At 41.5% G+C, this 26,340-nt stretch overlaps 2 protein-coding genes across 3 annotated transcripts in view; one reads left to right on the top strand and one right to left on the bottom strand.

Moving 5' to 3' along the window:
* Positions 1–4,585: 4,585 nt before the first annotated feature.
* IQCH (IQ motif containing H) overlaps positions 4,586–26,340 on the bottom strand; it is a 296,182-nt gene continuing 274,427 nt past the window's right edge. For both annotated transcript variants that reach the window (XM_053596183.1, XM_053596184.1), the window contains 3 exons: positions 15,847–15,908; positions 11,389–11,497; positions 4,586–4,912 (listed from right to left, as the gene is read on the bottom strand). In XM_053596183.1, coding sequence (XP_053452158.1) covers positions 4,799–4,912; positions 11,389–11,497; positions 15,847–15,908 — 285 coding nt within the window. In that variant the 3' untranslated portion in view covers positions 4,586–4,798. The remainder of the gene's footprint in view (positions 4,913–11,388; positions 11,498–15,846; positions 15,909–26,340) is intronic.
* LOC128589230 (receptor-type tyrosine-protein phosphatase alpha-like) lies at positions 22,267–24,789 on the top strand. Its single transcript, XM_053596186.1, is given in 2 exon segments — positions 22,267–23,595; positions 23,597–24,789. Coding segments are annotated over 2 exon segments (2,187 nt in total). The 5' UTR covers positions 22,267–22,429; the 3' UTR covers positions 24,618–24,789.

The following is a 26,340-nucleotide window of genomic DNA, read 5'->3' as shown; positions in this document are numbered from 1 at the left end:
AAGTGATTATAAAGGGAATCTGAAAACAAGCTATGTGGCTGGATAATTTTGAGTTTTTCAGTGATTGCAAAGTGAGAATTTTGTGTCCTCTGCTGAGAAACAAAAGTGGCACGAATTTTTAAATGAACCAAAATTTGATTTGAATTTGGAGTTTATTTTGTAACCAATGAAAGGTTTGCTGTTGTGTTGTCAAGTTTATGGGACCATGATTTCATCATAATAGTTCTTTATGAGGCAATTGCAACAAACTTGGGTGTGGCCTTTTGTCTCTGGGAGCTATAATTAGCCATATGGCATACTTTGTAACAGTTTGTTAAATAAAAAAATCTTAAAATGTAGCATTTTACTTCTCTCTTTCTAGTTTCTCATATCTCTGTGTGTGTGTGTGTGTGTTGTGACACACATATATATGGTGATAATTGTAGAAGGGAAACAAAATGTTTACAGAATGGTAAAGAAATGCTTGAGGGAAAAACTACCCCCTCTCCCTCCCAAAAAAACCCATCACTACCACCAACAAAAATCCCAAACCAACAAACCTATTTTACACATAGATGCCAAAGCTGTATTTTTCTGTGCTATGTTTAGGGTCTTGTTAAAAGTTGTTTTTACCAACAGATTTTTAAACAGCAGGGACATGCTTATTATTTACTGTTTTGGTATCTTTCCCTCATTTACATAAATACCCCAGAAACCAGCAGTTTAAAACTAATAAAAGCCAAGTCCTTCCATCAAGTGCAATAAAGTTTCACAACCATGAGTTAGACTGTTAAGAGTGAAAAAATAAACCTATATATGTGGTTATGAAGGGTTTTTTTTGGAAAGTGTATAATCACATTTCAAAGTTAGAACTTCCATTTGAAGTAGCAATGTAATAATAATACTTAAACATTTATGTAGAACACTTCATCTTTGGAACACTCTCCCAATATTGGCTCATTAATCTCCACTGCTTCCCTAAGGAGTAGGTAGTAGTATATACTATCTGCCATTTTTCTAGTTAGAAAATTGAGGCAGGTATGACCAGGCCAGAGAGAGGGAGGGATGGGGAGATGAATTCCTGGCTCTTATTATTCGGAGACTCTTTGGATGTAACTGCCGATAGAATACATCAAGTTTCTGTTACACATTGATGAAATTATGAATAAAACAATGGTATAAATAGCAGCTCAATTTGTCTCGGACTCTTAGATACAGTCCTGACCCTCCTGTGGCTCACCTTTGGGAAGGAACAGGACGCACAGAAGGTGCACACAGTGTACTTCATTGCGCTTGGAATGGACTGGTCCAAACATCCTCCAGCGAGAAAAGCAAAGTCAAAGGCTTCCTCCCTCCCCCAACCTCTACCCTTCACGTTCTTTCAGCAACTTACTTCATAGTCTTCCAGATCAGATTTACCACGATGGTACATTTAAAGAGTTGAACAAATTTGTTATGCATATTAAAGCCAGAGGAACAGTAAAATAAAACTAATGAACATTCACATTTTTTGAAATATAATTAATGTATGCTTGAGAAATCCTGGAAGATAAACATTTAAATGTTAAAATACTTATTACCCGCCCCACAGGGACAGTGTTGGGAATTAAGGCGATAACAAATGTAAAGTGCTTTGAGCTCTTTAGCAGAAAGGTGCCAGATGAATACAAATGATTATTAATTGTTAAAACTATCAGATAGTTATTAATATGTTACTTATGATAAAAACACATATTTTTATACTTGAAAAAGAGGACACTTGCAATTCTTGGGATGACACGGCTAAAAAATATGCTCCCCAAACTCTTCCTTGGTTATTCCACATCTTACTGGAAGGTTTTTCCAACACTGCCAAGATTTCTTGACCTCTTTTCTGTCTCTTAAACAGAACTTCGGGCTCTACTTCCCATCTTTCACGCTCTCCTCTGTATTTCCATCATCAGTTCTCCCCCAAAGTCTTACAGATCCATCACCAGGAGAGAATTCCACTGGCACCCCTTTTTCTTGTTTTCTTTGATCACGTCATTGTGCCGCCTTAGGATGGTGTCGGGTATACAGGCTTATTGTAGTAGCAGGAAGTGTGTGTAAGGGAACTTGTCTGTCCATATTTTAATTAACACGCTGGAGTTTCTTATTCTAAAGATGTGGGAGTCCCAGTGTGACCTGGAGCAAATGACCCTGAACCTTCTATTTGACGACACATGGTAGAATTTATGCTAAAGGACAGCACGTCTGACATTTCTTTTCATTTAGCCTGAGACTTGAGGTGAGATACTCTCATTGAACCCCAATTTCCTCATAAATAAAATGAGGACAGGAATAGGACCTACTCCCATGGGGTTGTTGGAAAGATGCAATACAAATGTAAGTAGGAGAGACCGCACAGATTGGCATTGAATATTATCATCTCATTGGTTTCTTTGAAGTCACTATAAAGTGGGGTTATTACTTATCATTATATGTAATAACTTGATGTCCAACCATTGCAAACATTTAACATGAAATACTGGGTTGCTTATTATACAAACGAATCTCTACTGTTTAATGGCCATCCTCCTCCCCAAAACTTCCTGGAAAATGGTACATTTTCCCCAAATCCTCTTACTGACAAGGATTTCAGCTTCTTATTTAAAATATTAAAAGCTCAGTTATTCATCTTGATTAAATTATAGCCGGGATACTTTAGATATTGTGTACATCTAAATGATTCTTCTTTCAAACTTGCCTTAGTCTACCAAGAGTGCAGTGCCTTGGTGACATGTATGCACCAAACGTAACGGTGGACTGTGCTTCTCCTCAAATGTTTTTGATATTCACCATTTCACTAACTTAATCTGGCCCTTTGGCTTCTTCCATATAATTACTTAAAGCGATTGTTCTATTATACCATTTTCCTCCTTTCATTTTGAAGCTGTAGGTGTTCAGGTAGAGACTTCTGCTTCCAGTCACTTTCTGGTGAGACCTGAATCTGGCTGAATTTGGAAACAGGCATTCTGCAGTATATGTTAATGATAGATGCCAGCGGAGGAAAGTGGCATTGTTTGAGAAACCAATCAAGTGGGGAAAAAAATGGTTCAGGACAGCAAATGCATTTTACCATTGCCAGCAGCTTGAGGCTCAGGAGTGCTAATCAAAATTCACATAAAAAAACTTCCCCCGATAGATTTAACAGTTTTGCATTGTTAAGAAGGGGCTCTCCCCATGTGAATGATCCACTGCTGTGCTGAACAAAACGGAGACAGTTTTCTTTTAAAGTCCAGAGCAGATGAGAGCCATAGGGAGACAGAGGGTTTCATTTACTCTCAGGACATGATTGTGCCAGTGAACTAATGAGTCTCTTGGACCTTATGTTGCTCTGGCTTCAATCGAGGCGCGACTCTAACGGGCATGTACTACTTCCTATCTGTCAAATGTCTGGACGATGGACCCCTCGTATGGATTTGTGAGATCTGGCAAGAAAAAGAGGTCATCATTGTACCTAGCGCAGGCAGGGAACCTGGCTAATTAATGTATTTCCAACTATAGCAAAACAAAAGCTGACAAACAGAGAAATGTTAATTTTATTGCAGAGACTCTTAGCCTGTGGGCGAACCGCAGTTAAAAAAATTATTGAAATTCCATAGGTAGGAATACTCCTGCTTTTCCCAACATACTGAAATATTTTTATAGATGTAAAGGTCATTCTTTGAAATAATAGACGATTTTGGTGTTGCAATTTGAGTAATTTCAGGCAATTACAAAGAAAATGCTGAAGTTTAGTGCCAGCACTGCATAATTTTAACAATTTGCCCTTTTAAAGGTACTGCACTGTTGCACAAAGCTTGAAAAAACCCTACTGCTGTTTTAAATGGAGAACTAGAGAATACAAATGTTTATTCAAGCTAGAGGGCTGAAGTTACACTCTATCTTAAAGGAAGAGCAGATACTGCCACCTAGATTAATTCTGATGCTTTGTCTGACTACATGTTGGCTTTTCTACTTTTTGAAAAATGGTAACAACAAGTAACAGTGGCTTGGTACAACAAAAATACAATGAATAATAAAGAATCACTTAAAAATATATGTAAATTTAATTTCAAGTCTTAAGAAAAAGCATTTGTGTTTTTTTTCCCCAGTAGCAACGATTGAGCCTTTATTCAATTTTTTAAATGCAAAAGACAAATGACTGTCAGAAATAGGAGGAGAGAGCTGGGCACAGAGGCACATACCTGTAGTCCCAGGAGTAGCTGGGACTTTGAGGCTACAGTTAGCTTTGATCATGTCATTTAATTCCAGCCTGGGCAATAGAGCAAGACCCTATCTCTTAAAAAAATAAAATAGGGTGGCGCCTGTGGCTCAAAGGAGTAGGGCGCCGGCCCCATATGCCAGAGGTGGCAGGTTCAAACCCAGCCCTGGCCACAAACAGCAAATAAATAAATAAATAAAATTAAAATAAAATAAAAAGGAGAAAATGTTATAAAACACACACACACACACACACACACACACTCCAAAATCTAAGATTATAAAGAAGTAAATGTATAAGTGATATCTGTAAGACTTTAAACTCTCTTCTTTTATTAGTTTTCTTTTTCCTAAATTTGGGAAGAGGAAAGAATTGTTCAGCACTCTCAGGTGAAAACACAAACAGGTTTTGGGTTAATGAGCAGAATAAAAGTGCTTAATAGCAACATTTTAAAAAGAGCATTTCGTTATAACCTGTTCTGATGTATCTTTTGGAAAACAAAGCAAACTAATTTCTCTCTACTTTTTCCTAACAGCAAAGGAATATTGCCCTTTTGGTCCAGATTGGGGTCCAAAATCATGATGTGTTCCAGGATCATTTAACAGGACTAGGGAACTTGTTGTCAACTTTGCACTGTTGCTCTTCTCCAAATTTCGTTTTGTTTTCCTCTGTTACACCCAGAATGGTTTCAATATCATTAATGGTGGTCTGAAAATGAACAATGAAAACAATTTATTCATTACTTAAACACCTTTTATAACCCCCTACCAAGCATTTGCTCCTTCTTGAAGTTAAGTGTGGTTTAGATTAGTTCTACTCAAAGTAACTTCCACTAACTGGCACTTGTCTACAATTATTATTATTTATGGAGACAGAGTCTCACTCTGTCGCCCTAGGTTGAGTGCCTTGGTGTCATCATAGTTCACAGCAACCTCAGACTCCTGGGCTTGAGGGGCGATCCTCCTGCCTTAGCCTCCCAAGTAGCTGGGACTACAAGTGCCTGCCACAATGTCTGGCTAGTTTTTCTGTTTTTAATAGAGATGGGGTCTCTTGCTCAGGCTGGTCTCCAACTCCTGAGCTCCAGCGATCCACCAGCCTTGGGCCCCCAGAGTGCTAGGATCACAGGCCTGAGCCACCAGGACCTGTCTACAAATTATTGGGTACCAGTCTTGCTGAAATGAATAAAAAAATAGAAAGTAAGAATTTGGAAATCTTTTTAGAATTTTACATTTATTAAGTCTAATGAAAACATTGGGCTTCTATTTTGTACATCTTCAACGTTTTCATTTCTTTTTTTAAATAATTCAGTTTTGTCGTATTTTATAAAAATTATAATTCATGACAGGTCAGAAAACAAAACAAAAGAAACACTTCTTCACTATGGATAATTTGAAAAACACGAGTCTAGTCACCCTAAGAAGAGGGCCAATAGGCTCACAGGAGGGTTTATTTCCACTGGTTGCTGGGAAGAAAAAGGAATCTTCCCATTTTACTTTATTTATATTTTATTGAGGTATAATTCCCACACCGTAAAAGTCACCCTTGTAAAGTGTCTAGCTCAGTGGTTTTTAGTATATTCACAAGCAATCATCGCCACTGTGTGATTCCAGAACATTTTCCTCACCCCACATAGAAACCCTGTGCCCACCAGCAGCCACTCCCCACATCCTTCCACTGATCCACTTTCTATCTCTGGATTTACTGCCTCTGCATTTCGTATCCGTGAGCTCCCATGATGTGTGGTCTTTTGTGACTCGTTTCTTTTGCTTAGCCTAATGTTTCCAAGGTTCATCCATGTTACAGCCCAGATCAGTACTTCTACAGTGAGTAACATCCCATTGTCTGGAGTATCATCCATATAATACAACGTCAGCTTATGGTGGTTCCTACTTTTTGGCCATCATCAATAATACTTCCATAAACATTAATGTACACGTTTTTGTATTAACATGTTCTCAGTATTCTTGAGTATGTACCTAGTAGTGGAATTGCTGGGTCATATGGTAATTTTATGTTTAATTTTTTGAGGAACTGCTAAATTTCACACAGCTGTGACACCATTTGTATCCCTACCAGCAACGTATAAGGGTTCCAGTTTCCAGTTTCTCCATATCTTTGCCAATATTTGTTACTGGCTGCTTTTCTTCTTTAATTGCAGCCATCTTAGTGGGTATAAAATGGTGTCTCAGAATGCGTTTGATTTGCATTAATGACTAATGACTTATGATATTGAGCATTTCTTTATATACTTACTGGCCATTTGTGTATCTTCTTTGGAGAAATGTCTATTCAAACCCTTTGCTCCCTTTTTAATTGGGCTGTCTTTCTCTTTTTTTGAGAGAGAGAGTCTCACTATGTTGCCCTCCATAGAGTGCCAAGGCGTCATAGCTCACAGTGACCTCAAACTCTTGGGCTTCAGTGATTCTCTTGCCTCAGCCTCCCAGGTAGCTGAGACTACAGGCGCCTGCCCCAGTGCCTGGCTATTTTTTTGTTGCAGTTGTCATTGTTGTTTGGCAGGCCCGGGCTGGGTTCAAACCTGCCAACCCCTGTGGATGTGGCGGGCACCCTAACCACTGAGCCACAGGTGCTGAACCTTAATTGGGCTGTATTTCTATTGTTGAGTTTTATGTGTACTTTACTGTATACCATACTTTACACTTTATAAAAGTTTGTGTGCAATTTAAAATAGTAAAAATTGCATGCCAACTTTATGTCCATCTTGTAAATTGTGGATAGTAGAGTTTTATCAGTACATGATCTGCAAATACTGTCTACCATTCTGTGGGTTGTCTTTTTCGTTTTCTTGATAGTGTCCTCTGATGCACAGAAATTTTAAATTTTGTCAAAGTCCAATTTATCTATTTCACTTTGGTTGCTTGTTCTTTAGGCATCATGTCTAACAAACCATTGCCAACCCAAGGTCTTTTCTAAAATTATTTTATTTTTTAGAGGTAGAGTCTCACTTTATTGCCCTTGGTAGAGCGCCATGGCATCACAGCTCACAGCAACCTCCAACTCTTGGGCTTAAGTGATTCTCTTGCCTCAGCCTCCACCACAATGCTCGGGCTATTTTTTGTTGCAGTTTGGCTGGGGCCGAGTTCGAACTTGTCACCCTTGGTATGTGGGGCCAGTGCCCTACCCACTGAGGCACAGGCACCGCCCAGTCCAAGGTCTTGAAGGCTTGCACCTATGTTTCCTTCTATGAATTTTGTAGTTTTAGCTCTGACACTTAGGTCTTCTATCCATTTGGACTTAATTTTTGTATATGATGTGATGGAGAGTTCCAGGTTCATTTATCTGTATGGATATCCACTTGTCCCAGCACTGTAACTGGCTCCATGAACAATTTCAATGACCTTATATATTTTTTATAATCCTCTCCCTTAACTAATTACTAGACCTTTTTTGAATTGTTTCCCAGAAATGGCAGGATTTCTGCAAGACAAAGGAATTGAGATTCTGAAGGCCCCTTCCTGAATACAAGACTTCCCAGTGCACTAGCTCTTTGTTAATTTCAACACTACTGGCCCAAATGCTTATAGCCCCTCTTTAGAAAGCCCATAATCTCTGTTAGTAGGGCAGATGAACTTGAGGCTGCTTCTTCCAGTCTCCTGGCAGACATCTTTCTTTTTGTTTTTTAATTCTTTATTAAATCATAACTGTGTACACTAATGCATTTATGGGGTACATGTGCTGATTTGATATACAATGTGAAATGCTTATATCTAACTGATTAACATTAACTGTTTCTTTGCTTACTTATTTGTTGTGGCAAAAACATTCATACTCTATTCTTTTTTGTGTGTGTGTGATTTTATAATTTTATTTGATATGTCTGACAATCACCAGTTAGCTCTCATCCACGTTGACTGTCTATAGATTTTTGAAAGCAGTAACAGGTACATAGGTAACCAAAGTATAGAGCTGGTTTGGTGAATCTTCATCTTCATTGCATTTTCTGGATAACCACACACGGATATGGTATGGGACATTCCTTATGCCTTTGGCCCAGACAGCTTTGTTAAGCCTGGTATTAATGGGCACATCTGGAGTTCCCATCTCTTTCATGGCAAGTTTTTGGATCTCTTTGAGTGACTGAGGGGCACACTTCTTGAAGCCCACTCCATGGATGTGCTTGTGAATATTGATAGTGTATTCTCCAGTCACCACCTCTTGATGGAAGACCGGCCCTTCCTCTTCTCGCCACCCTTCTTTGCAGGAGCCATTCTGCAGGGCCCAAGTTGGAAAGAAAGAGCGCGCGGGATTGTAGGAGGAGGAAAGGGGTGGGTGCAAGTACAACTTCCGGGTCGTCTCCTCTAGTCTTAATAGTATAGAAATGTATCATTGCATTATGCACATTAGGTTGGATCCCTCCAAAACCCTCCCTCCTCCTCACCTCCTCCCTCCCCTCCCCTGTCCTTCCTCTTCCCTCCTTTCTGGACTATAGTCATGTTTTACCATTTCTATGAATGTGTAGGTGGTTATATACTGATTTCATAGTAGTATTGAATACATGGGACACTTTTTTTTCCATTCTTGAGATACTTGACTAAGACAGACATCTTTCATATTAAAATTTCCTTTCTTCCTTGGCAATCCTCATTGTCTTTGTGTGGTGAGCAATCAGCCCTAGGCTGAAACCCCCTTGACATTTCAATAACAGCACCATCTATTAAAATGTCTGTTTTCCCCTATTGAATTGTTTTGGCACCCTTGTCAAAAATCAATTGACCATAATGTATGAGTTTTTCTGGACTCTCGATTCTATACTATTGATCTGTATATTCTTTTTTTTTTTTTTTGGTTTTTGGCCAGGGCTGGGTTTGAACCCGCCACCTCTGGCATATGGGACAGGCGCCCTACTCACTGAGCCACAGGCGCCACCCTGATCTGTATATTCTTAAGTTGGTCCTACACTGTCTTGATTATTGTAGAGCTTTGTAGTAAGTTTTGAAGTTGAGAAGTTGTGAGTCCTCCAACTTTGATCTTCCTTTTCAAGATCATTTTGGTTATTTGGGTCCCTTGCATTTCCATCTGAATTTTAGGATCTCCTTCTCAGTTTCTGCAAGAAAGCCAGCAGTGATGTTGATAGAAATTGTGTTAAATCGGCTCAGCGCCTGTAGCTCAGTGGCTAGGGCGCCAGCCACATACACTGGAGCTGGCAGGTTTGCATCCAGCCAGGGCCCACCAAACAACAATGACAGCTACAACCAGAAAATAGCCAGGCGTTGTGGCTGGCGCCTGTAGTCCCAGCTACTTGGGAGGCTGAGGTAGGAGAAGTACTACTGATTGGCATATTAGCATTTGTCTACTGCCACAAGGCAGACAAAAAAATACATGTACTACCAAAGATGAATCTATTCTACTTTCCAAATTTTTGTTATTATATTATACTATATTATTGAGATTAAAAATTTTTAACTTTAGACCTTCAAACATGAGTAAAAATCAAGAAAATAATGATTCATCTGAGAAGGCTAGAAATCATATTTAAAAGCTGCTGAAAACATCTGACTTTTGATGATTTTGAAAGTCAGAGAAGGGGCACAGCAACAGCCTTCGTTTTGACAAGGGTGGTTACCTCTACCAATCTCAAGTCTAAGCTCAGAGTCTACTTAGTCTGTATGGATTTGGGGATAAATTATACGATCCTGCTTATTAACTATATTTGGACAGGATCAAAATTTTGTACATGGTAATAACAGTTAAAAATGATACCAGGTAAAAGGAACTTAAAATGCAAACGATGAGCATAGATTTAGGGCCAATGAACACTGATATAATGCTGGGTCTATTTTTAATTGAATTTTTCTCTATCATGTTGTAGGAAAAGCAATGGTGATTCTCTAGCTCATAAAATCACTTGGAAGAGTAAGCGCTGTTATTATTGTTACTATTACTAAAGGAGTTAGGCCCTTGTTCAAAAAAAAAAGTATTAAAATTATATTTATTCTGGGCGGCGCCTGTGGCTCAACGTGTAGGGCGCCGGTCCCATATGCCGGAGGTGGCGGGTTCAAGCCCAGCCCCGGCCAGAAAAAAAAAAAAAAAAAAAAAAAAAAATTATATTTATTCTATTTTTTGTGGGGGGCACAAGTCACACTCTGTTGCTCAGGCTGAAGTGCAGTGGCATGATCATAGATCTCTGCAGTCTTGAATTCCTGGTTCAAGTGATCCTCCCACCTCAGCCTCCCAAGTAGTTGTGACTACAGGCACATGCCACCACATTTGGCTAAGCTTTCTTATTTTTTGTAGAGACAGGGTCTTGCTACATTACCCAGGCTAGTCTTGAACTTCTAGACTCCAGGGATCCTCCCTCCTCAGCCTCACAAAGTGCTGAGATTACAGGTGTGAGCTACCATGTGTGACCTAAAAATTATATTTTTATAAAGCTATTGTTGAGGTTTACATTTAAGAGACAAACCATGTGTAATTTCTAGTTGAGGTCTTTTAAACATTATGAAGGCCTAGGCTGGGAATGAGATTCAGACTTTCCTGATCAATACCACGTGGTCATCTCAGATCAACAGGCATTTCAAAACTCCTAAAGAGATCTTGCTCCTGTATTTTAGAGTTTGGAGACATCTAGACAATGACTCACAAATGGATTTTAGAAACTAACATCTTTAAAGGCCATATGAAGGCTTCAAAAGTTTAGTAGTGAAACATCCACCCCACTTTGGAGAAATGGGGTGGGGTAGATGGCCCACGTATGTGCTGGAATTTTTTTCCCACTTCTCCCTAACACACATTGCCATCTTCAATCTTAGAACTTCTAGAAACTGGGGCTCCTCAGGAATCCCTCACCAACAATATATTATCTGAAATATAAATAGATTACATTCACAATTTTTCAATGTGACAATCTCTGTTTTGGTTCCACTGTGGTGTTTTAGCTTCACCTCCAGCATCAGAAAGCTCTTCTCTCTTATGAGCTTGGGTTTGAAAATGGCAGAAAGTTAAAAGCAAGTCTACTATATTTATTTCAAAGAAAAAGTTTCAAACTATTAAATTTAACTAACGGCTTCAGTGGGAACCTTACAATATTGACCCTGCACATTGTAAAATATGTACTGCTTATAATAAAAAAAAAAAGGTTGGTTTAGCACTTGTTTACAATACAGCATGAGGTATTTTCAGCCCTTGTGTAGAAATTAACCAGGATCGTTAGTTAATTAACACCTCACCTTAAAATTGGTCTCGCCTTGCATATTAGGTGCTGATATTTCTTGATGGATGATGAAGAGATTGTGAGCAAAGGTCATGAGGACCCCCTGGAGATCCTCACCGATTGTTCTGTTAATGATATCCAAACAAATGAGTTTACCAACGATTCCCCTCACATGCTTAAAAACAATCGGCCTCTCATTCGTGCCTGTCTGGTGATGGAATTTAATGAGTATTTTCTTTTTTTTTTTTTTCTATAATGAGTATTTTCAATCTCACAAGGTGGCAATCTTCAGGGAGATATGAAAGCTGAGGCTCCATTTTAACTTGTCAACAAAAAGGATTTGCGTAATAAATATTTTTTATTAATCAACTTAGCAGAGTATAGCAATAGGGTCAGTCATTTCCAGGAAAGGCGACCACTGAGTTAGGCCATTGTATGAGCACGTTTTAAAAATTGCTTAAGTCAGTTTAAGAGAATTGTTGCTAAGTGTGATTCACGCCTAGCAATATCCTTGTGTACAGAGACATTTGCATCAGTATTCTGGAGACTTTTGTCTGGGGTTTATTTTCTGTTTCAGGTGTACAAATGATTCCTATTACTTATGAGAGTGCCCTGCCTGTGGTCAGAAGAGACTGTACCTCATTCAAGAACAGCTCTGTCTTTTGTGGAGCTGAACACTCACTCTATGAAGATTTCAGAGACAACTTATAAACCGTCCTGTATGTAGCATTATACTGTGGTCAGTGAACATTCCTAAACAACTAGATCATTGTAAATTTTAATTTAGAAACAAAATTCTAGGGCATTTTTCTAGCTATTTTTTGAATGTGCATTATTGAAGGAAAAAAATAGGTTAAATGACTGGATTAATATTTAAAAAGTGTTCTGTCTGGAGGTGGTGAACCAAAAGAGCTGCCCCTTAAGGCAGCTGCAAAAAACAAACAAACAAAAAAAAAAAACCCAAAACCTTTGGGATCACTCTTTTCCAGTTGTTGCCTGTAAACTAAGTGACCTTACAGCAGTGATTATCAACTGGGGTGCCCTGAGAGGATCTCAGGTGTGCTGCAAAAAGTTTTGAAGATCATTAATTATTTTCAAAAGAAGTTCAAAGCACAGTAAGTATGTATATTTTTTCACCTTTTTTTTGATCAAAATAATCTAAGTGTGCTGAGGAAGTTCAAGTGTGCCATGAGATAAAAAGTTTGAAAAACACTGCCTTAGAGTGTAAATCTTAGACCCCTTTCGCTGGCTGTCTTCCAGCCTCATCAGGCTTTCCCTTGGATCAGAGGGGGGAGCCCAGAGTTTACCAGTCCCTAAGACAGAAGACCAGGCTCTCTGTCCTGCCGCTGACGGTATGGCTTTGGTGAAGGAATTGACTGGATTTAGAATGAAGGAATTGGACTGGATCAGTGCTTCTAACCTTTTGAGTTACATTCCCCAAATCTAAGGACAGCCCACCTCTTATAGCTGCTGAACATTTGTGTTTCTTTTGAGAAATGAATAATAGCCAAAGGTACCTTCAGAGTCAGTAATTTTAAAATGTGATTTGTAACAAAATAAAAATAAGAAATATTAAAAGTGATTTGTGTTTTATTGCCACAGGCTCAGTATATTATTAGACCCTGAGTGCTTCTTAAAAACCACAGATTCCTGAGCTCTACCCCAGATCAACAACATCACAATCTTTGAATCTGGAGTCTAGGAATGCGTAGGTTCACCAAGCTCCCCAGGTGATTCTTATCTTACACATGCTAAAATTCGCAGCTGATACTTACAGGTGTGTTTGTGTGTCTGTGTGTGCACTTGTGTGTCTGATGTTCACAAATGGATTTGAGCCCCTCTCTTATCTCTCCTCGGACTCCGGATGTCCATGTCCCCTGGGGTGGGAACCAAGGGGCTAGATGGACTCTAACTTCCTGCTCCCTATTCCTTAATTCATTGCTAGAATTTCCTTCATTTTCTATTCCTTGAAAATTCTCCTTGAATGCCACTATTTCTCAGAAATATCCCAGAATAAATGGAGTTGATATGAAGTTATCTCAGGAAAGCCAAACCATCTGAAAAGTCATCCTTCTCCTTTTTGGAAGGTCACCCGGCATGACCTGATTGCGGTGAAGCCAAATGAAGCCCCCACCTCATGAAAAGCCCCTCCTTAAAGCTCCAGGGGAAATTAAGCAACACAAAGAAAAGAAGTCTTTATTTGCTTATCTTTTCTTTTTCAACATGAGTTCTAGAAAATGGGACCGTCTTGGCCATGTCTATTAAATCATCCTTTTTCAACTTCCTGTGTTCACACCTTAGTGCAATTCCTAATACAGTAATTGTGAGTCCCACCTTCTTTCTCCCACTTAAGAAAGCAGAGCTATGTGCAAATGAGAATTCCAGGGATAACCTTGAATTCTAATAGTCAGAAAAAGTAAATTAGCAAAATCTGTGAGGACCTGCGCAGCAGGGATGCACCTCACAAGAGTCTGAGCATCTCTGTGTTACACAGAGGGCTTCTCATGCAAGGTGGTCACTCAGGGCGCCTTCATGGTATAGTGAAAAGAATACTAGGCTCAGGACTAGAACACAGCCAACCTACTGTGGGACTCAGGTAAGTCACACCCTTGCTAAGCCTGGGTTTCCCATCTATAATATGAAGATCAGTCAATCCCCAGTGCTTCCCTGCTCTCATGCTCTCTGGCTCTGTGCCTGCACTAAGGGATGAAAATAAGGCAGGGCAGAAAGCTGTGGAAGAGGCACAGGGGTGTTTCAGCAGATCTGTGTCACCAGCGCCCCCTCTGCAGCATGTGTGATAACCATCGGGAAGTGTATCAATGGGACTGTTTCTGCCCGCACATCAGGGCATCCCTGCCTGAGATCTCAGGTGAGGTGTAGGGATGGCTGGGCAAGTTCCTCTTGGTGACCAGTCTAACAAGCCATCCTGTGGACTTCAGCATCAAATCCACCTCACTGCTAGGTCAGTCTGATGGTCGAGGCTTTCTTTGTTCACGAGTCTCTTCTGTCTCCTACATTCTGTGATGGTTTTCCTCTTGCCTGGCTCCTCTGTGCCCTAGTACCAACATGGCTAAATCTTCCTACGGCCCACACCTCAGGAACTCTGCCTCTGCCTTATTAATCCTACCTGTCTCATCCACTCACTTCTGGGACAGAAGTCCTGCTCCTGAGTGTCAGCTTCCACTGGGTTCTGTCACCTGCTCATGAGCTTTCTTCGTGCCACACCCTTCCTTGCTGGCCTGGGTCTCTAAAAGTGGCCTCCTTCCTGAGCTCTGAAAGTCAAACTCTCTGGTGGTACAAATTGGTTACTTCTTAGGATGACCTCCAGGCGCTGGTCCTGTGTTTGGCCTGACTGCTCTTCTCCCATCACTCCAAGGGAGGGAGCCCCTCCCAGCCCCATCCCATGTGCTTGAGGCTTTGTCTAATTTCCAGTCCTGGCACAGCTTTTCTTTTGCATTTAATCCTACATGCCAGATATAAGGCAGAGCTCATATCTCTGTGTTTTGATTTTTAGTTCTTTAACCCATTGGTCTGAATTCCTGAGCTTAGAAATACACACAGACCTTGAGTCTTTCCCACTTAATCAGACTCTTTTTGTTTTTTTGAGACAGAGTCTCACTATGTCACCCTCAGTAGAGTGCTGTGACGTCACACCTCACAATAACCTCAAACTCTTGGGCTCAAGTGATTCTCTTGCCTCAGATTCCATGTAGCTGGGAGTACAGGTGCCCACCACAATGTCTGGCTATTTTTTTTTTTTTTTGTAGAGACAGAGTCTCACCTTATCGCCCTCGGTAGAGTACCGTGGCGTCACACAGCTCACAGCAACCTCCAAATCTTTGGGCTTAGGCGATTCTCTTGACTCAGCCTCCCAAGTAGCTGGGACTACAGGCGCCTGCCACAATGTCCAGCTATTTTTTGGTTGCAGTTTGGCCGGGGCTGGGTTTGAACTCGCCACCCTTGGCATATGGGGCTGGCGCCCTACCCGCTGAGCCACAGGCGCCACCCAATGTCTGGCAATTTTTTTGTTGAGGTTGTCATTGTTGTTTAGCTGGCCCGTGCTGGGTTCGAACCTGCCAGCCTTGGTGTATGTGGCTGGCACCGTAACCACTGTGCTACGGGTGCTGAGCCCAGAGCACTTTTTAAAGCATGCCAGAATAAGAGCTGCCTTTCTACAATCTGGGCACCTGACCTGGTTCTCCATCAGTCAGATTTGATGTGTGTGTTGAGTGTGCTATGTTATTAAGCCTAAACTTTAACCTGTCAACTTTGGATAATTAATCAGTTATATTTATGAGCCCCTATGGACACATCTAAAGTCATTTATGAAATACCTGAAGATCTAAATAAAACAAGATAGGCTTCCAGTAAATCAGCATGCTGATTAAAAAGCGTGAAAAAGCACCATTCTTAGGGGTTTGTTATAGTCTGTTTTCTTAGCTTATTACATCTCATAGAGAAACTGCATACTCACAAGATTCCCAACTTGTCTCTCTTCAGATGCTCATATAGTAAAAAAATGGTTCCTGTTCTGTCCTGTAAAATTTGAGTGGGGAGAAAAGAAATAGCACATTATCTTGAAAACAAAGTAAAGAAAATGTTACTAGCACTGAAAGACCACTAAGACCACAAAGACTAAAGTGTAGAGCTACCTTCAAATATTGTGAGAAGCGCGTTTGAAAAGGCTGTTTCCAGAACATGGAGTAGGCATGCTCTAGGACAGTGTTTTTGAGTATGATCCTCAGAACACCTGCATTAGAATCATCCAGTGTGCTTTTTAAAAAAGCATTTCCATTTAAGTTGAGATGACCCGGGGTTACAATGGCCAAAATGTGGAAACAATGCCCACCAACCCAGGAATGATTAACAAGCTGTGATATGTGCATACCATGGAATACTACTCAGCCATTAAAACAGATGGAGACTTTACATCTTTTGTATTAACCTGGACTGAGGTGGAACACATTCTTCTTAGTAAAGCATCACAAGAATGAAGAAGCAAGAATCCAATGTACTCAATTCTAATGTGAAGGCAATAGATGAGCTAATACAAGGTGAAGGGTGTGGGGGAATGAGAGAGCAGGGAGAGGGGAGACAAGAGGGGGACGGGGGTCCTGGTGTGTGGCACACCTCTTGGGGGAGGGACACAATTATAAGAGGGACTTTACCTGACAAATGCAATCAGTGTAACCTAATTCTTTGTACCCTCCATGAGTTCCAAACGATAAAAAAAAAAAAAAGGCACTTCCTTGGGGGGTGCCTATGGCTCAAAGGGATAGACTGCTGGCCCCATATGCCAGAGGTGGCAGGTTCAAACCCAGCCCCGGCCAAAAACTGCAAAAAAAAGGCACTTCCATGGGCATCCAAATCTTTGGAAGGAAATCTGCCTTTCCTGGGTGATTCTTGTGCACATCAAAATCTGAAAATCAGGGCGGCACCTGTGGCTCAAGGAGTAGGGCGCCAGTCCCATATGCCGGAGGTGGCGGGTTCAAACCTAGCCCTGGCCAAAAAAAAAAAAAAAAAAAACAAAATCTGAAAATCACTGTCATAAGAACAATGGGTAAAAATATATAGGGAAGCAATTTGTTGTGTAATAAATAATATCATGGCTAAAATTTCATGGCACACACACCCACCTTATCCGATTGCTTCTATGGGAGATGTTTTACAAGTCTGTAAATTGGAGGTAGCTGATAGATGAACAAATTCTGTCCAGTCTGACAGACATTCAATTGATTTCCCTCTGTTGCTGTCCTGTGGAAAACCTGTTTTTCTTCCATTTGTATATTCATTTCAATAGTCTTTTTTTTTTTTTACTTAAGTAGGTATTTATTTTTATTAAGTCATATACATAGATCATGAATACATTTATGCCTTTGTGGGATTCAATGCGTTGATTATTTGTACAAATTGGAGTGCTTACATCCTACTAATTAACATAGCTTTCACTTCATTTACTTAGTCACACTGTTAAGACATTCGTGTTCAATACTTGATAGATTTGATTTGTACCCTTGCAATATGCTCCATAGGTGTGGTCCCACTATTAACCCTCCCTCTATTGAACCACCCCCCTCCCTTCCCAAGCCCCTTCCCTTCTCTCCTTCATCCTGAGCTATAGTTGTGATTCATCTCTCATATGAAAGTGTGAGTGATTATAAATTGGTTTTATAGTAGTACTGAGTACATTGAATATTTTTTTTCCATTCCTGAGATACTTTACTAAGAAGAATATTTTCCAATTCCATCCATGTAAACATAAAAGAGGTAAAGTCTCCATCTTTCTTTAATGCTGCCTAGTATTCCATGGTGCACATATACCACAATTTATTAATCCATTCATGGGTCGATGGGCACTTGGGCTTCTTCCAAGACCTGGCAATTATGAATTGAGCTACAATGAACAATCTGGTGCAAATACCTTTGTTGCCAAGTGATTTTTGGTCTTTTGGATATACACCTAGTAGAGGAATTGCAGGATCAAATGGCAGGTCTACATAATTTCAATAGTCTTGATCTATAAAGATGTCTGTTTTTGGATTCTCTTTTGAACCAGTTATAATATATGCCAAGTTCCTTTTCTTAAACAAAATAATCATGTGTTTATTTTTATAGCTGTATGGGAGACACAGCTTTACCTTTTTTTTTTTTTTTTTTTGTAGAGACAGAGTTTCACTTTATCGCCCTCGGTAGAGTTCTGTGGTGTCACACAGCTCACGGAAACCTCCAACTCCTGGGCTTAGGCAATTCTCCTGCCTCAGCCTCCCGAGTAGCTGGGACTACAGGCGCCCGCCACAACGCCCAGCTATTTTTTTGTTGCAGTTCGGCCGAGGCCGGGTTTGAACCCGCCACTCTCGGTATATGGGGCCGGCACCTTACCGACTGAGCCACAGGCGCCGCCAGCTTTACCCTTTTTTAAAAATTATCTTTTTAACAGTTTTCTCCAAATAAATAAGAGGTAACCCTAGAGTTATCCAACAGTGGGAACATCTGCCCTATGAAGTTGTGAGCGCCCCATCACTGGAAGTCTGAAAAAGTAAACTGGAGTTTGGAGATTTGGTAAAAGAAATCACATGCCAGAATTGTGACCATCCATCAATCGCTACTTTATCAGGAAATCTGAGCTTTGGGACAATGGCTCTCAATACTGGCTACACATCAGAATCATCTGAGTGCTTTAAAAAATAAAATGCCTTGTCTGGGAACAGTGGTTCATGCCTGTAATCCTAGCACTCTGGGAGGCCGAGACAGGTGGACTGCCTGAGCTCACAGGTTTGAGACTAACCTGAGCCAGAGCCAGAGCCAGACCTTGTCTCTAAAAATAGCCGGGTGTTTGTGGCAGGCACCTGTAGCCCCAGCTACTTGGGAGGCTGAGGTAAGAGAATCTCTTGAGCCCAAGAGTTTGAGGTTGCTGTGAGCTATGACGCCACTGCACTCTACTGGGGGTGACCAAGTGAGACTCTGTCTGAAATAAATAAATAAATACATAATGCCCAGGCCCTACCTCCAGAAATGCCAATTTATTTGTTCTGGGGTGGAGCACAGGCATAGGGCCATGCTGTCATGATGAGAGCCTGAGGCAAAGGAAAAAAAATCAGTAATCTGATACTGTTTTTGTTAAAAATTTGGATATTTTGTTCATCATGGATTTTTTGCGTTAATTTTGATTTTTAAAATATTGCATTAAAATACTGTATATTTTGATTACAAAGAGTGTGGTGTGTGCTCCCTTAAATTTTGTGCTCAGGATATATACTTCTTTTGCCTTACCCTACCTAATTGTAGCCCTGCCCAGGCATCTGTACTCTTGTAAGCTCCTCACTGAGGTCATTCCAATAAGCAGCAAGGGTTGAGAACCACTGCCTAGTAGCTCTCTTGGGTCCCTTACTGTACTGTCCATCATGGTAGCCACTAGCCACATGGGGCTACTGAGGACTTGAAATACCAGTAGTTCAAACTGAGATGTGCTATATCTTTAAATACGTAATACAACAAATATAAAAATATCTTATTAAAAATTTTATACTGCTGGGCATGGCACTAGCCAATTGGGAGGCGGAGGTGAGAGGATTGCTTGAGGCTAGAAGTATAAGATCAGCCTGAGCAACATAATGAGACCCCCATCTCTAAAAAATTGAAAAATAGTAGCTGGGCATTGTGGGTGTATGTCAGTAATCCCAGCTATTGGGAGACCGAGGGGGGAGGATTGCTTGAGCCCAGAAGTTTGAGGCTGTAGTGAACTATGATCATGCCACCGCACCCCAATCTAGTGACTGAACAAGACTCTATCACTAACGAAAAAGAAAGGGGGGGGGGCCAGGAGTGGTAGTTCATGCCTATAATCTGGGAGGCTGAGGCAGGAGAGAATCACTTGAACTCAGGAGTTTGAGACTAGCCTGAGCAAGATTGAGACCCTGTTTCTAAAAAGAGTAGAACAAATTAGCCAGACATAGTAGCATGCACCTGTATTCCTAGCTACTGGGGAGGCCAAGGCAGGTGGATCACGTGAGCTCAGGAGTTTGAGGTTGCAATGAGCACGATGACACCGTTGCACTCTACCCAGGGCAAAGAAGTGAGACTAAGCTTCAAAATTTTTTTTCTTTTTTTACTTCTTACATGTTGAAATGAGAATGTTTTAGATATGTTGGGTTAAATTAAATATATCATTAAAATTAACCTTACCTAATTCTTTTACTTTTTTTTTTTTTTTTTTTGCAGTTTTTGGCCAGGGCTGGGTTTGAACCCACCACCTCCAGCATACAGGGCTGGTGCCCTACCTCTTTGAACCACAGGAGCCGCCCTAATTCTTTTACTTTTTAAACATGTTGCTCTGGAAAAATTTTCTTTCTGTCTCTCTCTCTTTCCTTCTTTCTTTTCTTCCTTCTATCATTTCAAATTAATAGGAGGGTACAGATTTTTAGGTTACATTGTTCTCACATCTAAGGTGAAGTGCAAGTTGTAGTTGAGCCCTTCATCCAGGAGGAGTGCTGAACACATTAGGTGAGGTCCTGCCCATTACCCTCCTTCTTCCCCCTTCCCCTTTCACTCTTTTTCCCCTCCCCCTTGCTAGATTATATTTGTGTTTTGTCGTTTGTGTGGATATTTGTTTATATATTGGTTTCATATTAGTATTGAGAACACTGGATTTTTTTTTTTTCCATTCTTGAGGTACTTTCTGAAAAAAACTTTAAATTATCTGTGTGGCTTACATTTGTGGGTTGCATCATATTGCTATTGGATAACTCTTCTTCTTTTTTTTTTTTTGGTAGTTTTTGGCCGGGGCCGGGTTTGACCCCACCACCTCTGGTATGTGGGGCCGGAACCCTACTCCTTTGAGCCACAGGCGCCGACCTGGACAGTGCCATTCTAAGGCTCCACTGTTAACACAAACATAACAAATCACTTATTTTATATTTACCTTTTAAAAAATAGTTCTGTATTTAGAAGAAGTGTAAAGAATCCCCATATACAGAACAAGTTTATAGAAATTATTTCATTTCAGCTATGCAGGCTGAGGCAAGAGAATCGCTTAAGCCCAAGAGTTGGAGGTTGCTGTGAGCTGTGATGCTACAGCACTCTACAGAGGGTGACATAGTGAGACTCTGTCTCAAAAAAAAAGAAAGAAAGAATGAAAGTATTTCATTTCCAGGGGATATTTATTAGTTTTCCCCCCTCTTGGCTAGCAGTAATTTATAATCTCATAGTCTTCTTGCATTCATAGATGTTGAAAAGTTAGCTTATTGTTCATCCTTGGAAGGTAAGATGATTTTTTTCCTTCTAGCTCCTTGTCTCTTGCTCTCTCTCTCTCTTTTTGAGACAGGTCTTGGTCTGTCACCCTGGGGAGAGTGCAGTGGTGTCATGATAGCTCACGGCCACCTCAAACTATTGGTCTCAAGGGATCATCTAACCTCCATCTCTGGACTACAGATCCTGTGTCAGTGTGTCTGGGAAGATCTGCCTACTCTTGCTCAGGCAGATCTCAAACTCCTGACCTTCAGCAGTCCTGCGCCTTGGCCTCCCAAAGTGCTAGGATTAGGAGCTTGAGCTGCCACCCCCAACTTCATTCTCTTTACTTTTTAGCAGTATAACCATGATGTTCCCAGGTGCCTTTTGTTGGTTTGTAGTGCTTTTTGAATAAGTGGTTTGATATGTGTTTTCATGTCTTTCACCAGTTATGGTAAATTCTTAACCAGTATTTATTTAAATCCACCCTTCTTCTCCTTCTGGGATACTAATTACATGAAAGTTAGACTTTTCCCTCCATGTCCCATTTATCTCTTAAGCACTCTTCTATATTTTCATCATTTTCTTCTTTTGTGCGTCAATCTGCATGTTTTCCAGTACACCAATCATTTATTCTGTTAATTCCCTATGAAATTCATATGCTGAATCATTAATTTTGTTATAATAATTTTCGGTTTTTGAATTTCCATTTGGGCAGCGCCGACAGAGACCCGCGCGCGCGATCGAGCTCGCACCCCGGGCCTTGCCGCCATCACCTCAGCTGACCCCTGAAGCCGCTCAGCCGCACCCCTGGACCAGGGAGGCGAGGCCGCCGCCGCGGGGCTTTGGGCCACGGGCCGGGCGGCGGCCCTAAGGGCGAGCGGCGGGCCCAGACGCTGCCGCGGAACCCAGGCGGAGCCGCTGTCCTCGTTCCCAGGGGTCCCGTCCAACCCGGACTCGGTGACAAACCTAAAAAAAGATATTTATGGAACTCCAATGAGCGGTGATGGGTGACGCAGTTCAAATAACTAAGGTTGAAGATCTCTAATCTGAAAATCCAAAGTCTGCACTGCTCCAAAATTCAGAACTTTTTGAGAACGGACGTGATGCTCAAAGGTTTCAGATTTTAGGATTAGGGGCGCTCAGCTGGTAAGCACGGATTCCAGTTCATTCTTGTTCTGCTTAGCAGTGGTCTGATACAAGTCAGTGCCAACAATGCTACCACAGATGCACCTTCTGTAGGAATTACAAAATCCATTAAAGCATCAACAATAGAGTCAGTTAAAGAAGGAACCAAAACTTCAACGCCAACTTCTTCAGTAACTTCTCTTTCTATGACACCCACATTCAGCCCAAATCTGACTCTGGGACCCACCTATGCAACCACTGTCAATTCTTCAGACTCTGGCAATGGGACAACGACGAGAAGAGCAAACCCTAATTCTGCAGGCACTACAATTTCACTAAATGGAGCGTGGCTTCCAGATAACCAGTTCACAGACGCCAGAACAGAACCCTGGGAGAGGAATTCCAGCACTGTAGCAACCACTCCAGAAACCTTCCCTCCTTCCGATGAGACGCCAATTATTGCAGTGATGGTGGCCCTGTCTTCTCTGCTACTGATCATGTTTATTATCATAGTTCTGTACATGTTAAGGTTTAAGAAATACAAACAAGCCGGGAGCCATTCCAATTCTTTCCGCTTATCCAATGGCCGCACTGAGGAGGTGGAGCCCCAAAGTGCGCCACTTCTGGCCAGGTCCCCAAGCACCAACAGGAAGTACCCACCCCTGCCTGTAGACAAGCTGGAAGAGGAGATTAACCAGAGAATGGCTGATGACAATAAGCTCTTCAGAGAGGAATTGAATGCTCTCCCTGCTTGTCCTACCCAGGCCACCTGTGAGGCTGCCTCCAAGGAGGAAAACAAGGAAAAAAATCGATATGTTAACATCTTGCCTTATGACCACTCTAGAGTCCACCTGACACCAGGTGAAGGAGTTCCAGATTCTGATTACATCAATGCTTCATTCATCAATGGCTACCAAGAAAAGAACAAATTTATTGCTGCACAAGGACCAAAAGAAGAAACAGTGAATGATTTCTGGAGGATGATCTGGGAGCAAAATACAGCCACCATTGTCATGGTGACCAACCTAAAGGAAAGAAAGGAGTGTAAATGCGCCCAGTGCTGGCCAGACCAAGGCTGCTGGACTTACGGCAATATCCGTGTTTCCGTAGAGGACGTGACTGTCCTGGTGGACTACACAGTTCGGAAGTTCTGTATTCAGCAGGTAGGCGATGTGACCAACAGAAAGCCACAACGCCTCATCACTCAGTTCCACTTTACCAGCTGGCCAGACTTTGGGGTGCCTTTCACCCCCATCAGCATGCTCAAGAAGGTGAAAGCCTGCAACCCTCAGTATGCAGAGGCCATCATGGTCCAGTGCAGTGCGGGCGTAGGGCGTACAGGTACCTTTGCTGTCACTGATGCCATGCTGGACAGAGCGGCAGGTGGACGTATATGGCTTTGTGAGCCAGATCCGGGCACAGCGCTGTCAGATGGTGCAAACAGACATGCAGTATGTCTTCTTGTACCAAGCCCTTCCAGAGCACTATCTCTATGGGGATACAGAACTGGAAGTAACCTCTCTAGAAACCCACCTGCGGAAAATTTACAACAAAATCCCAGGGACCAGCAATAATGGATTAGAGGAGGGGTTTAAGAAGTTAACATCAATCAACATCCAGAATGACAAGATGCGGGCTGGAAACCTTCCAGCCAACATGAAGAAGAACAGGGTTTTACGGATCATTCCGTATGAATTCAGCAGAGTGATCATTCCAGTTAAAAGGCGTGAGGAGAACACAGGCTATGTGAATGCGTCCTTCCTGGATGGCTACCGCCAGAAGGATTCCTACATCACCAGCCAGGGCCCTCTTCTCCACACAGTTGAGAACTTCTGGCGAATGATCTGGGAGTGGAAATCCTGCTCTATCGTGATGCTGACAGAACTAGAGGAGAGAGGCCAGGAGAAGTGTGCCCAGTCCTGGCCGTCTGATGGACTGGTGTCCTATGGAGACATCACTGTAGAGCTGAAGAAAGAGAAGGAATGTGAGAGCTACACCGTCCGAGACCTCCTGGTTACCAACACCAGGGAGAATAAGAGCCGGCGGATCTGGCAATTCCATTTCCATGGTTGGCCTGAAGTGGGCATCCCCAGCAATGGGAAGGGCATGATCAGCATCACTGCGGCCGTGCAGAAGCAGCAGCAGCAGCAGTCAGGGAACCACCCCATCACTGTGCACTGCAGCGCTGGGGCAGGAAGGACAGGGACCTTCTGTGCCCTAAGCACCGTCCTGGAGTGTGTGAAAGCAGAGAGGATTTTGGATGTCTTCCAGACTGTTAAAAGCCTGAGGCTGCAGAGGCCACACACGGTCCAGACACTGGAGCAGTATGAGTTCTGCTACAAGGTGGTTCAGGAATATATTGATGCCTTCTCAGATTATGCCAACTTCAAATGAAAGGTGACAGGGCCCATGGACCAGGAGGATTGTCTTTAATATTTTGTAATATTCTGTTTTGTTAATATACCCCAAATTGTGTATATATCTTATAACTGTTTTAGAAATTGGTACATAGGCTTCTATTACCTATTAGGTGGCGATTTTATATGTAAATGTGTTAGCACTGATAGTCCTTTTCCAATGTTTTATTGGGAAATTAAATAGTGTGATGTTTGGATTGAAAAAAAATAGAATTTCCATTTCGCTTTTAAAAAATAGATTTTATGTCTTTGGGGACATTTTTCATAATTTCTACTGTTTTCTTGAATATATTAGTCACAGTTATTTTAAAGTCCTTATTGGATAACACCAATATATAAATCACTCATGGGTCCTTTTCTATTTTTCCCTTTTGTTTTCAATGATTTCGTCCTGTCTTTTTGCATATCTTATAATTTTTGATTGGATGCTGGTCATTAAAGATGGAAAATTGTAGAGGCTCAAGATCAGGGGTGGGGTGTCCAGCCTTTTTTTCTTCTCTGCTGCACATTGGAAAAGTAAGAATTGTTGTGGGTCGCACATTAAATACACAAACACTAATAAAAGCTGATGAGCAATAAAAAGGTCTGTACATACATTTTGCAGTATCTGACACCACAGATAAGCAAAACAGGCCTCAAATAATCTGCATGTGGTCTGCAGGCCACAGGTTGGACACCCCTGCTCTAGAGGAGGATTAAATTTCACTTTTGGCAGGTAGCTCATTTTGATGTGTCAAAGGGTGGATGTGGTCTATTGAAATTTTCCTCTTATTCCTTGTATTCTGTCTTTTCTCCTTGGGGAGTTCATGGAGCCATAATCTGTGTGGCTTACTCCTGGCACCTGGTTCTTTGGAAGTCTCTACTGAAATCTTGGGGTGGTTATCAGGGCCCTTTCAACTTAGCAAGACATGAACTCCAATCTCTTCCTTCTCAACATCATGTGGCTTTTGAAATATTTGCCCAATCTTCAGCTTCCCAGCTATTGTGGGTTTTCTTCTTTTCTGAATTTCTTGGAATCTTGAGCTGTTTATTGTAAGTATGAGTCCACCAGTGATTTAAACGACATTTGTACACAGGTTTTCAGGTTCCCTCCTCTTTGATCACTTTTACCCTAGGATCCTGGCTTTTCAAACAGTTTGAAAGTTCTGAGCTCTGTCTCCTTATGGAAACAGGGAGATTATGGCTTTTGTTTGGTTCTATTCCCTAACACAATATGGAAATGACCTCAAAGAAAAAACCTGGATGACTATGGGCATCACCTTATATGCATCTGTTCTCTTTTTTTTCTTTTTTAAGACAGAGCCTCAAGCTATGCCCCTGGGTAGAGTGCTGTGACATCACAGCTCACAGCAACCTCCAACTCCTGAGCTTAAGCGATTCTCTTGCCTCCGCCTCCCAAGTAGCTGGGACTACAGGCATCCGCCACAATGCTCAGCTAGTTTTTGGTTGTAGTTGTCATTGTTGTTTGGTGGGCCCGGGCTGGATTCGAACCCGTCAGCTCAGGTGTATGTGGCTGGCGCCTTAGCTGTGTGAGCCACAGGGGCCAAGCCTGCATCTGTTCTCTTAAGGATTATAGTTCCTTAAGCACTTCTTCAGATACTTGTTTTATATGTATTTATGCAGCTTTTATAATTGGTTTTGGTGAGAGAGTTAGCTAGATGCAAACTATTGTGCCATGCCAGAATGAGAAGTCTAGATTT

The sequence above is a fragment of the Nycticebus coucang genome, chromosome 6, assembly GCF_027406575.1.
Source record: "Nycticebus coucang isolate mNycCou1 chromosome 6, mNycCou1.pri, whole genome shotgun sequence".
Taxonomy (NCBI): Eukaryota; Metazoa; Chordata; class Mammalia; order Primates; family Lorisidae; genus Nycticebus; species Nycticebus coucang.
Note: the sequence above shows the minus strand (reverse complement) of the source record. Positions and strands in the feature narration are given on the sequence as shown.